Source organism: Chelonoidis abingdonii, chromosome 10, assembly GCF_003597395.2.
Source record: "Chelonoidis abingdonii isolate Lonesome George chromosome 10, CheloAbing_2.0, whole genome shotgun sequence".
NCBI lineage: Eukaryota > Metazoa > Chordata > Testudines > Testudinidae > Chelonoidis > Chelonoidis abingdonii.
In genome coordinates this window covers 51,818,140-51,831,350 of record NC_133778.1, presented here as the reverse complement: position 1 = coordinate 51,831,350, position 13,211 = coordinate 51,818,140, and the positions used below count along the sequence as shown (strand labels likewise).

At 46.8% G+C, this 13,211-nt stretch overlaps 1 protein-coding gene across 1 annotated transcript; it reads right to left on the bottom strand.

Moving 5' to 3' along the window:
- Positions 1 to 1,793: 1,793 nt before the first annotated feature.
- Positions 1,794 to 3,065, bottom strand: RPRM (reprimo, TP53 dependent G2 arrest mediator homolog). Its single transcript, XM_032768502.2, has one exon. It carries the CDS (start codon positions 2,946 to 2,948, stop codon positions 2,547 to 2,549), a length of 402 nt encoding a protein of 133 aa, XP_032624393.1. The 5' UTR covers positions 2,949 to 3,065; the 3' UTR covers positions 1,794 to 2,546.
- Between the last annotated feature and the right edge of the window lie 10,146 nt (positions 3,066 to 13,211).

The following is a 13,211-nucleotide window of genomic DNA, read 5'->3' as shown; positions in this document are numbered from 1 at the left end:
ACACTGTCTAGATGTGATGTTTCAAATGAGTAAACTTTATACATTCAGAGTTCTTGCTTCTGTCAGCCAACTGCATTGCCAGCTACAAAAAAGAAAGATGAATTAAGGAAAAGATTGAGTTGTGACTAAAGTTCTTGCCAATGTCTCATTTGAAAGATATCTCAGTAACATGACTTTACTTTGATTCAATAACAAATTCCACAGCATATTTATTCCAGAGGAAGCAGGCAGATCTGTTCCTTGTCTTTCCTTTAGGTGCAGTGAAAGAATGAGTGCATGGTTGAGCTGCAGGGAATTTTCTGCTTGTGGTTTGAGTTGAACTGTTTAAATTCTGTTTCTTGCTTAAATATTTATTAGTATATTATTCATAATGGAACTATAGTCTCAGAGCCTGCTCAATTCCATCCTCTCTTAACTTGATTGTGCATTTTGTATTTAATAAATGTTACCTTGATCAACTGAAGCAGGAACTTTTTAATAACTTGATTGAGACAAAAGACCTGGTCAGATCAGATTTCTTTTTGATGAGCCCTTGACGGATCAAGCAACATTTTAAAAACTTTTTAAAGAAAAGTCTAAGAAAAAATTAAAATGGTCTGCTTGCATGTTGGAATTTAAAATAGCAGTCAACAAAGTCTTGCTTAAATATTTTGTACATCAGTGACAGAGAATTGGCTTTCAGACAGATTGCTGAAGTCTTTTTGCATGCCTTCAATCAGTGAGAGCATTTACCCCAGTTTTACTTCTAGAGCAAATGCAGGTGTATTGATTTACCACTAGCAACTAGTCCAAGCCCTTAGGGATTTGATAAACCGGCATGCAAAACTCCACATAGAAAGATGTTCCCTTATCCCTTTAAAGAAAATAAATACACTGAAGACTCAAAACCTTTTAATGTGTAATTTTTACCCTAAAGGAATGTGACCACAATGAGGCACTTTGCAGTTAGGATTTTATCTAATTTTTTGAAAATATTCTGGGGAAACACACACACGCCGTAAACTCGGGCTATAGCACTGAACCAAGGCTAGAACCAATGTGTCAAGAACCAAGGCACATTTCCGGCTCTTGACGCGACTCCAGCATTTAGAAACGGGGGTAAGTACTGGTCATACTTTTAGATTGTATGCTAGTATTCGGCACACAAAGCCTTCATCGCCCTTATCTGTCATTATTGCTAAAAAGGAATTTTAAAAAAGGCAGAATAAAACGGAAGATTCCTGACTTGCAAAGAGGAGGTATTGGACATGTTATATATTTCAGGCTAAATCAACTTGCCACGGACATCGATTCAGTTGATACTTTTTTCATGAAAGTTCCCTTTCTAAAAATAGTTCTAGTAGTGATGATTACTAGCAGATCACTACTCCTCACTTTTTATTAGCTGCGTAACATGTTTTCCATGGTGGATCATAGCGTGGCAGACGCGAATCCTTTCTCCCAGCTCCCTCCTAACACCTGAGGACGAGTCTTGAAATTACACTTGATTGAAACTGACCTCAGTTTTGTTGGATTGTTTTAATCCACTGACCTCATAAACGGTTGAAAAAGAAATATAATTGCAAAGGAAATGGCGTTGTCTCTAGATTACCGCGGTGTTGCAATAGTAGAATTTCTTGTGTTTTCTAAAATGTCTTATCCCCCCCCCCCCGCTCCTCTATAACCTTTTTTTTCCGCTGAGGAGCAGAGAGCTATCAAAGTGCACACCAGATGCTGTATTCCTTCCTGCAGACCCCTTCAGCTAACTCCATCGTTGTTTGTGGAAGCGCAAAAGGACTATGGAGACCCCAGAGTCTAAAAGTTTAAGATGTATTTATTAAAGCAAATGAAATCAGAAAAAAATCAAACCAAGACAGTTCCCGCCCGAGAGCTTTTCGCCGTGTAAACCGTGAAATTCATAAACAAGAAGCGAGGGCTCAGCCTCCAGGCTCGCCGGCTCCCGCAAGCGCACTACGGACTCGGACCCAGGCTACCAAAAGAGCTACAGTAGAAAGACAACTTCAAACATTCACATAGTGGTTGTTAGTGGTGTTTGTTTAGTGGCAACGAACTGCCAACCCGCGTCCCACCGAGCCAGCGTCCTGGCTGTTATCAAACGTATGAAAATCCGTGGAAAGAAAATCTCTAAAACAGGAATTAACATTTGACAATCAGCATTTCCTTCCCACCCCTCTGTTTTTAAACCAAGCAGCGAAGTGCATCACAATCACTATATACAAGGCGCTGCAGAAGGCTCCGCTCCGGCCGCGTAACAGACACAAGAGGCAGACGCGCCCTTACTGCCTTGCTGGGGCTGTGTCCGTCCCCTCCAGTCGCCCTGCTCCGGAGCCGCGGGAGAACCGGGGCTGGCATCAGAGCGTCCCCGGGCAGCAAGCAGTGCCAAAGCCCGCAAGCCAGCAGCGGGTCCGAGGCGCCTCCGCTCCCCTTCCCGGGGTGGGGCTGCCCCGCTCGGACAAAAGGCACCCGTGGCCGCTGCAGCAGCAGCGAGGGCCTGCGGCAAGTGCCACCTGTTTCCTGGCCGGCTCCTCAGCGGGAGGCACTGGCTGTCAGTAGGGCCCGACCACCACCCCCTCCACCTCTTTGGAGGGTCTCCGGTCCTTCACCAAGAAGTTGATCATCCCCTCGGACTTGATGAGCAGGTTGCAGCCCAGGAAGAAGATGCCGAAGACCACGGTGAGCGAGAGGACGCACATGACCGCGATCTGCACCACCCGCATAATGTAGACGCTCCTCTCGTCCGGGTCGGTCACCACGAAGCCGTTGTCGGTCACCACGGAGGCCTGGGTGCAGCAGCGCAGGGCCCGCTCCAGGGAGTCGCTGCTGTTGGCGAAGAAGAGCCCCGCCGCCTCGGTCTGATTGCCCAGCGAGGCGTTCATGGCCGGGGGAGCGGGCGCGGGCTGGAGGAGAGCCGAACAGGTGGCCCCGAAGACCAGCCCGGAGCGCCTCATGCAGCGGCGGCGCCGGCTCCGCAGAGCAGGAGGGAGGGAGCGAGCGGCTGGCTGGGGTGCGGGGTGAGGTCCAGGCAGCGGCAGCTCCAGGCAGGGAGAGTTCTGCGCTCTCCTCCCCCCACCAAGCTCGCAGGAGCCGCCTCCTTCTGCTCGGCTGGGGCTGCGGGAACTTCTCTGCCTGGGAAGCCACTGCCGGGGGAGGTGTGCGCTGCTCCTGCTGCCGGCAGCTCCGAGGGGAGAGCGCCCCTGCCCGGCTGCTGCAGGCAGGAAAAGCGGGCAGCTGCTGGAGTCACAACACCCTCCGGCACCCGCCCTGTCATTTGATGACCTGGAGATTTGTTGGTTTTAAAGGGCTGTCAGTCTCACAGAGGGGGTAGTGGGGGATGTGACAGGCCAGCGGGAATGATGACTTGGCTGCTGCACTGCCTCCTACACAGCTGGGAAGTTTGTTAGAGCAGAAAGAGTCCCCCCCCCGCCACACCCCTCAAAGCCAGCACTCACTGCGCTTCCTGGCACAAACCAACTCTAAAAGCGCGACACTAGCACCTGTATCCTGCTGGGCCGAGCTCATTTTTGGTTGCATCCCACCTGGTCTTCCCACCCCTCCCTTAGTTTTACTGTCTTAGTTTAGTGTATCTGCAGCTAATAGCAGTGATACTTTGTCTCTATTTTGATGGTGCAATTTCTGAGTGTGTGGCTAACATTTGTCAGGTTCGGGGAAAATCTGATTGCTAGAGCTAACCTTTTGTGGCGCAGTTGCATAGGGACACAAGCTCTGGATTTATATGTGCAGCAGGAGTGGGTGAACATCTCTATTCAAGCAGTGGAATTTGTCGGATTGAAACACAAATAGGATCTAGCTTTTTGCAGCACTTTTGTTCTGAGATGCAATGATGGCAGTATTGTTTTTTTGGGTGTAAGATGAGCATCTACATTTCCTCTCTATTTATGCAAGAGATTTAGGAGGATTGAGGCCAAAAATTGGCTGGATTTATCAGGATGCACAAGCCAGATCAGGGAGTTTGCTGTGCTCTTGTGCTGAGATGCATCATGATCTGGATTATATTGGCACAATAGGAGTATCTACACGTGTTTTATTTACATGGATCCAAATGTCACATGCAGTTTCTGTTGTGTTGTGGTACCAGGATGCATGATCATTTAGCATTTTTTGGGTGCAGTAGAATGACCAGATATGTGCTTTATTTTGACAGTTTAATTTGATGGCTTGGGTATAAAATCAGCCAGGTCTTTTAACCAGACTCATTTATTAGCTGAAAACGCAGGTGCCGTATGGCTGCTTGTGTTTGCAATAGCCACCTCTCTTCCTTTGCTCCACTCAGCTGCTTCTAAACAGCAAAGTGCTAAGGTCCCATGAAAGTATCTATAGTTAGAAATCTTTGGAAATATGTTTGTTGTACAAAAGTATAAACACATTGCAGGCTGCTGGCAGTTGATTCTCCTGAAATCCTAAAGAGTAGCTAGTCCTTTCCCTGGGCCCCTATCAGACCTATCTATATATAAAGTCACAAATTGGATGAGCTCTGATGTCATTCTCACATTATCAGATGGGATAGGATGAGGTCATTTTGTTTTCACTGCTGGATACAAACCACCATATTAATTCTAATCAGTGATGAAGGCTGGTGGTTATTTTATCCAGTGGATATTGTGGGAGATACAAAATCTTCAGAAGAGAAGCCAAAACCCCATGTGATTCTTATCTCAACAGCTGATGCCACCAGGCCTCTAGATAAGGTTTGTGGAGCCCCTTAATAACAAATTGTTTCGTGGACCATCCTCTGTCCTGTATGTAATTCTCTGTGTGCACCATCTGCACTCCCAGTCAAGATGGCATCACATCTCCACAGCAGTGAGAGCAATGGATTATTTGGTATTTAAGTATTTAATGTTCTTTTAACTTTTTGAAAAATGCTATTTAGTAGCCAGGAATTAGGAGAGCCAGAACCCTATGCCAAGGCACCACCCTGTGGACCATTATCAAGTGCTTCATGGATGACCACAGTTTGGGAACTACTGAGATAGCACTTTCCAAATGATGAACTTAATGTCATGAATTAATCCCATGACATTGAGATGAAGGTAATGTTGTTATCCCCATTTTACAGATAGGGACATTGAGGCACAGCGAGACTGTGATTTACCTACGTCCACAAAAGAAGTGGAAAGAGAAACTAAATAAGATAACTCCTAATCCTGTACTTTGTGCCCTCTGACATTAAAATTTTTTTCTAAGGTTTTCTTCTATGGTGAAGTGGCAAAATAGAGAAAGAGTTATTACCATCAACAAACAACAAATCCTATATTCTGTGCATTTTATTTTACATTGTAATTTAATGCCTGAATTAAGGCAGGATGTACATAAGAACAGCCATATCGGGTCAGACCAAAGGTCCATCTAGCCCAGTATCTGTCTACTGACAGTGGCCAATGCCAGGTGCCCCAGAGGGAGTGAACCTAACAGGCAATGATCAAGTGATCTCTCTCCTGCCATCCATCTCCATCCTCTGACAAACAGAGGCTAGGGACACCATTCCTTACCCATCCTGGCTAATAGCCATTTATGGACTTAACCACCATGAATTTATCCAGTTCTCTTTTAAACGCTGTTATAGTCCTAGCCTTCACAACCTCCTCAGGTAAGGAGTTCCACAAGTTGACTGTGCGCTGCGTGAAGAAGAACTTCCTTTTATTTGTTTTAAACCTGCTGCCTATTAATTTCATTTGGTGACCCCTAGTTCTTGTATTATGGGAATAAGTAAATAACTTTTCCTTATCCACTTTCTCCACATCACTCATGATTTTATATACCTCTATCATATCCCCCCTTAGTCTCCTCTTTTCCAATTTCACCTCTGTAGAATTTCTGTAGTTTTTTAATTCTTATTTTGGGTTTAGCTTTTAAAATATGCTGGATTTGAAAAACAAATATAGAGCAGCTTTGAACATTGAAGTGCAGGTGATCTGTCTTCTGCAATCAAACAATCTTCTACAGTGCTAGGAGAGCCAGACTTTCCATATGTGCAGTGACAGGTGGTTGCTTAGTACTAATGTGCAGAAAAGCATGAAAATGGTAATCTCTGTTCTCTGATCCAGGCTCATTTAAAAATATGAAGCAGAGGAGAATCATTGTCAGACCTCAAAAGAGCCCTGTTCTTATACTTGAGGATTAAAAATGCCAGAAATAAATTACTTTGAGTAAACTAGTAACTGAAAGAACCAAAAACAAAACATTGACCCCTTCTTAAAACTTTCATTTAGAGTACTTGCATGAATCTCCATTAGTGACAAATCTAGCTTGAAACCCATCTTATAAGTACTGATTAATCAATAAATAACCCAACTGTGAAATATTAACCAAATTATCCTGCAGCAGTTTCATTGGTGCTCAGTTTCCAAACTTATTGCATTATAGCATTTCACTTTTCATTCTCAGTTGCTTTCCTTGTTTGACTTCAATGTAGTAAGCACTATATAGTTAGAGAGAGGCATTTCAGTCTATTTTCATTCACTTTATTCATTAATTTACTTTTGTGCTGAGTCTTGCCATGATTTGTTTCAGCCAAAATATGAATTGTGGTATTTAGGGTTATGTTTGTTTTTACAAAGGGACAATTGGTTCAGTAATTTTTATGAGTAGTTTTTTGACACATAAAGCTTTTAAATATTTTAATGACAGTTTTTTGTATAATTAAGAAATGGGGAAAAGTATAAAGTTCAAGTTGAGTACAATAGGAGCCTTCGATGATGAAGAAAAATCAAATCAAAGTTTTTTTAAAAAAGTTTTGATATGTGCTAATATATCTCCTTCCCCCTGTGGATCTGAAAACGTTTTTCCAAAAACAAATTAAGCTTTTCCAACAACTCTATAATATAGGAACATATTCTCATCTGAAGCTATTTGGAAGAAAATTATGAAACATTTTTCATTAAAAATGGACATTTTTTACTCAGTTTTCTGACCATCTTCATTATTACCCTCATCATACAGATGCTGAAACTCCAGCTCAGGGAAGTTGGTCATTTACTCAAGGTCACTGTGATGACCACCCCACACAAAGCTTGAAGGGATTAAGGTAGGTAGGTAGGCAGGCCAATTAACTGCCACGGTTTCGCCTGGAGGAGGAGTGAGGGTTGATTAGAGATGAGGCTCAGTTGGACAGGAACAGGAGTGGCCTGTTTAAAGCTCAGAAGATGAGCACAGCTATGGGCTGCAGGAAAGTAGTTTCTCTGTAGCAAGTGTGTTTGGGGCTACAGAGGCAAGTAGCCTGTAGCTACTTCCTGGGATGAGAGAGTTTGGGCTGGCAAACCTGGGGGGAGCCAAAATGTACAGAAAGGCTCAGGGAAAAGGCAGTAAGGTCTAGGATGGTACAGGCCTTGGGTGCTGACTAGAGGACCCCTGAGCTGGCACTTGGTGTAGAGTGCTGGCCTGGATTCCTCTACCAGGCACTGGGGAAGTGGCTCAGAACAGGTAGTGGAAGGCAGACTGCCTGGGACAGTTTTCCCTTAAAAACTCTGATACCCTGGAAGGAGAGGACTATAGTGATATGGCCAGAGGGCCAAGTTATGAAGCAGAAGCAGAACCTTTGGAGTGAGAAGGGCCACAGGGTGGAGAGACCAGCAGAGGAGGGTGCAGCACCTGAAAGGAGTTAATCCCCAGAGCAGCCAGCAGGAGGTGCCCCAAGTGTAAGTGGACCCTGTGACTATCACGCAGCAAGTGACAGGAAGAGAACTCAGAGTCCTCATTCCCATGCCCATAGTCTAAACATTGGTGTTGAGGGAGTAAAGGCCCGGCCAGAGTGTCCTCCTGCACTGGCAATCTGTGGATGTTGAAATAGCCCCTTGGGGCTGTGGTGCTGTCCATACATTAGAGAAGGGCTGAAATTGCTCTAAAACAGTGGTTCTCAAAATTTTTTTGAAAATTGCTGAGGGGTTTGGCAGACCACTTAATGATCTTTCCAAATGTTGTTTGTACCATTAACTAACTATTGTAAAGTGCTTTGGATAAAAGGACTATGTATAAAAAACTTAATAATGTTTTTTGGTTCTACAAATAAAAGCACGCCTCGTTTTTAATAGCAGTAGTCTTACCTTTCTAATGCAATGGATGTGCCCTCTCTCCCCTGCTGCGGCAGCCCCCGAACTGGGCCTGGGAAGGAGGGGTTTCTCGCGTCACAGCAGCCACAGAGCTGAGGCTGAGAAGGAGTGCTGTCTCTCTTGAGCAGCCGCTGTGCTGGAGCTTGGGACAGTCGCCTCTTTCTCTGGCCACCACAGCCCTGCACATCCCAAATTCTCCCATCCCCTCTTCTCACTCCACTGCCCCCTCCCGCCTACCCTGCTATTCCCCACAAGGCCACTACCTCACCTTACATGTGCATCTTCTCCAGGGTACAGGCACCTAATTAGTGGAGCCACGGCTGCATGGCTCCACTAATTAGGTGGGTGGCCCTTCATTCTTTCGTGTACGGCTGATCAGGCATGCATCTTAGAGGGAACTATTTGTGGACCACCTGAATGGAGCTTGCAGACCACTGGTGGTCCTCAGACCACAGTTTGAGAACCTCTGCTCTAAAACATGCTGGGGATTGGGCCGGCTGCTTCTAGGATTGGTGGAGAATAAAGATACTGCAAAGGCATTTTTGGTCCATCTTCAGCTACTCTTGCTGCAGCTTGGATAAAACTCAGAATTGGTACTAAGTCTCTAACATCAGGATAAAAAGATGCACCTAAAATCTAGATCAAGATGCAAAAGTTTCCTTTGAGTTGAGTAGCAGCTTCAATCGGAGAAACTAATGAATTGAAAGATAGCAGTAAGAAACAGAAGACTGGATTGTGCTACTATTAAAATTAAAGTGTGATTTCTAGCTGTGGATTCATTTCCCATATTCAGATAAAAGTAGAACCATGTTTTTTGGGGCAAGATAATTTATTTTCTATTGTGTGGCATTTCTTGTTTGAGAACATCAAGGAAATAGATCAAAATCCTGAGTATATTTCAGGTCATGTAGTGACATCTAGTGTGTATAAGAGACAGCATGCAGTACTAACTTACACACAGTGGGTTTTGAAATGAGAAACAGAGAAGGGACACAATCTCACAACAGCTTCCAGAAATCTGAACTAATTATTGGCAGCAACAAGACAAAGTTGTGGTGCCACCTGATTACAGTGTGATCATAACAAAACTGACATATTTGAGACTGCCAGCACTCAACTAGAGATGACATCAAATTAACCTCAAAACTAATGGTCCTTAAGGTTAAACAACCAAATGCAGGCTGCCTCTTCTGCAAATGGGGAAAAGAGGTAGCTAAGTGGGAAACCACTGCTGTGTACCCTTCTGAATTTCTCTAATATCTACTCCTGAGGGCATTCTGCACCAAAAAATTAAAAATTCTGCATACAATATTTTAAAATTCTGCAAGTTTTATTTGTTAATAAATACATGCAGAGGCTCCAGCATGGCAGTGGGGAGCACAGGCCACTGGCTGTACAAAGGTGGGAGATCACCCTACTGCCTTCCCACCCCCAGGACATGGACTCAGCGATGAACCTGCACCGATCGTGACACAGCATAAGGCCTGGGCCTGCCCCAGCCCCAGAAACACCCTGGGACTCTGCTCCTCTGTGCGAGGTGCACCAGCATAGGCGTGCACAGCACATTTCATTAGCCTGTGCATCCAGGGAATTTTTTTTTTTAAAGGCAAACATCATAAAGGTTGGGATGTGGAAGAGAGTGCGGGGTATGGGAGGGGGTGAGGTGTGCAGGAAGGGGCTCAGGGCAAGAGATTGGGGCAGAGGAGGAGTGCAGGATGTATGATGGGGCTCAGGGCAGGGGGTTGGGGTGCAGGAGGGGTGCAGAGTGCAGGAGGGATTTCAGGGTAGGTGGTTGGGGTGCAGGAGGGATGTGGGGTGTGGTAGGGGGCTCAGGGCAGGGAGTTGGGGTGCAGGGGTGCATCAGGGGGTTTAGGGCAGGGGGTTGGGTTACAGGAGGGGTGCGGGGTGCACCGAGGCTCCGGGCAGGGAGTTGGGGTGCATGGATGTGTGGGGTGCAGCAGGGGGCTCAGGGCAGGGGTTTGGGATATGAGGCACAGGCAGGGGGCTTAGGGCAAGGATTTGGGTGCAGGCAGGGAGTTCAGGACAAGGAGTTGGGGTGCAGGGTGCAGTAGGGGGCTCAGGGCAGGGGGTTGGGGTGCAGGCAGGGGGCTCGGCATGGAGTTTGGGTGCAGGAGAGGTGTGGCAGGAGGTTTGGGTGCAGGAGGGGTGCGGAGTGCAGGCAGGGGGCTCAGGGCAGGGGGTTCGGGTACAGGAGGGGTGTGAGGTGCAGGCAGGGGGCTCAGGGCAGGGACTTGAGCAGTGAGGTGCAGGAGGGGTTTGGGCTCGGCCTGGCACCACTTACCTGAAGCGGTGCCTTGCCTGCCTTTCTGCCCTGGTCCCACATTGCGCTACTCACTATGTCCCTGCGTGGTCCCTGGGCAGAGGTAGAAGGAGGAACAGGGCTCTGTGTTCCTTGCCATGCCTCCAGGGACCTCCCCCAAAGCTCCCATTGAACACAGTTCCCCATTCCCAGCAAACAGGAGCTGCAAGGGGCAGTGCCTGGAGCAAGGCACTGAGCCTTCTCCCCGCACTCCCCAGGGCCTCAGGGATGTGGTGCTGTGTTGGCCGCTTCTAAAAGCGGCGTGGGGCCTGCAACACCACAGAAGGGCAAATCCCGTGGGCCAGATCCAAAGCCCTGAGGGGCTGGATCTGGCTTGCAGGCACTAGGGTGTGCCTGGGCACACCCAGCACACCCCGTGTGCACACCTATGTGCACCAGGTGTGGGGCAAGCACACTCAGAGGTAGGATCCAAGTGTGGAGGGGTCTAGGAGTGGGGTGAGAGGATTCTGTGTGGGACAATCAGGATGCAGGCAGCTCGGGAGGGGGGAATCTGAATGAACAGAGGCTCATGGGAAGGGGGAGTGTTTCAGGTGAAGGCACAATGGGACTCTGCAGGGGCTTCCAGGTGAAGGTGGTTGGGGCTCAGCGGAGGGGTCTGGCTGTCTCAGCAGGAGGGGGTCTGAGTGCTGGGGGAGTGGGGCTTTGTGGGGTGGGCGTCTGGGTGCAGTTAGTTGGGGGTCAGTGGTGTGGGGGTCAGGATGTGGAGCTCAGGGTGGTGCAGGAGGTGTAGCATCAAGGTGGGGGTTTGAGTGCAGGGACCTCAGTGGGTGGTGGTCTGGGTGCAGAAGTGGGGGTTTGGAAGCAGGGGGTCTGGGTTCAGGGGGCTCCAGATGCAAGGGTTGAAATTTAATGGGGTGGGGTTTGGGTATGGAGGACTAGCAGGGTTCTGGGTGTACAGGGTAAGGCTTGGCAGGTGTGTTTAGGTATGGGAGGTCTGGATGAATGGGGGTTTGGTGGATGAGGGAGCAGCTTCCTGTGCAGTGACCCCTCTCCCCACAGCTGAGGAGCAATGGGGGCAGAAAGCAAGAGAGGATGCTGAGCTTCCTGCAGCTGGGGGAGGTTTCTGGGGGTGAGTCTGACACAGCCCCAGTAACTCCTTGCAGGAGAAGAGGAAGTCCCATCCCCTCCCACCTCCATCCCAGCCAGGACTAGCATATGATCCTCACAGCTCTGGGTAGGAGCCACTGGCTGGGGTGTCCCCTGCCCTGCAGTGATTTACCTATTTGCCGGCTGCTTGAAATGATGTACCTGCACAGCTAGGGAGTGGTGCGTGACTGCTCTTGCAGCTTTCCTTTGCTTCCCTGTCAGAAAGTCATTCTTCTGCAGGAAAACAAAGAAAGCTCCTGGGGGGCGGGGGGGATGACAAGAATTCTGCACACACAGAGTAATGCAGAATTGCCCCAGGAGTAAATATCTGAGGATTTAGCACCCTGCATGTGCTTTGCAATCACACTTCTGGGTGAGTGGGGAACTTGGAATAATAAGTGCATAACTTCTCTGACTCTGATGAATAAGCTGTAATTCATCTCATATAAATTAGACCTAACCATGATAGGAGTATCCTGCATCGGGCTCTGTAAGAAACTGCAGCTAGGTCAAATAAAGGCCCTCATTAATGCTGTGTTGTCATTAATGCATGGCCACATGTGCCAACAAATGGAATAGGGTATAATAAATCTGAATGGAAGTAAAGGATGTGGACATAATCGATTGTTGAAAATATCTAAATGTACTCTGCGCATGTACTGTGTGCCTGTACAAATATATTTTGTGTATCAGTCAGCCCCAGATTGATCTACACTACCTGTCTCTTGCTCTTCTCTATTGCTAATACATTGCACAAACATTATTGTCACCATTTAAAAGAGTTGTATAATGTCGATCTTGTTGCATAGTTTGAAAAATTACCTTCCCTTTGTGCAGGCAATCTTAACCTAATCTGCACCAGCTGAATCTTTGTCAACTCAGAGGGCTGCAATTTCATTTTAGTTTTTTGTGTATATGTACTACATCTGAGAGTGCTTGCATATTGAGGGGACTATCTGTGATTAATACTGTATAGTCATTGCACTGCGTTCTGGTTACAAGTTGGATAACAAGATTTTAATGTTGATTTATAATATAGAGGTGTCAAGGTTCCTTCCCCACTCTGAACTTTAGGGTACAAATGTGGAGACCTGCATGGACACTTCTAAGCTTAATTACTATCTTAGATCTGGTACACTGCCACCATCCAGAAGTCAGTGTCTGGAGCACTTCCTGTCCCCCCAAAACTCCGTATGGCCTTACGAGGGGACTTCAACCGAGTCAGTTCCTGGTGAAATAACAGTCCAACCCCTTGGATCTTTAAAACCAGGTAAATTAAACCATCCTCCCTCCTTTCCCCACCAGTCCTGTGAGGTTCCCAATTCCTTAATGATTTTAAACGAGGAAACTAGATCAATCAAGGTTTATAAAAAAGAAGCTTCTATTAAGAGAAAAAGGTAAAAAATCAGTACTTGTAACATCACGATTGGAACTATTTCCAGGGTAATCAATTTGTATAGCCCAGAGGAACCCCTCTTAGCCTTAGGTTCAAGAAAGTTATAGCAAACAGAGAAATCCTCAGCAAAAAGGTATATTTACAGAAAGTTGAGAAAATAAACATAAAACTAATCCACCTTTGCCTTGGGCTGTTACTTACACTCTTGGAACATGAGAGGCTGGGTAGAAAGATTTGGAGAGCCTGGATTGACGTCTGGCCCTCTTAGTGTCCCCAGAGTGAACATGCAACCTCAAAAACAAAGAGCACAAAGACCTTCGAT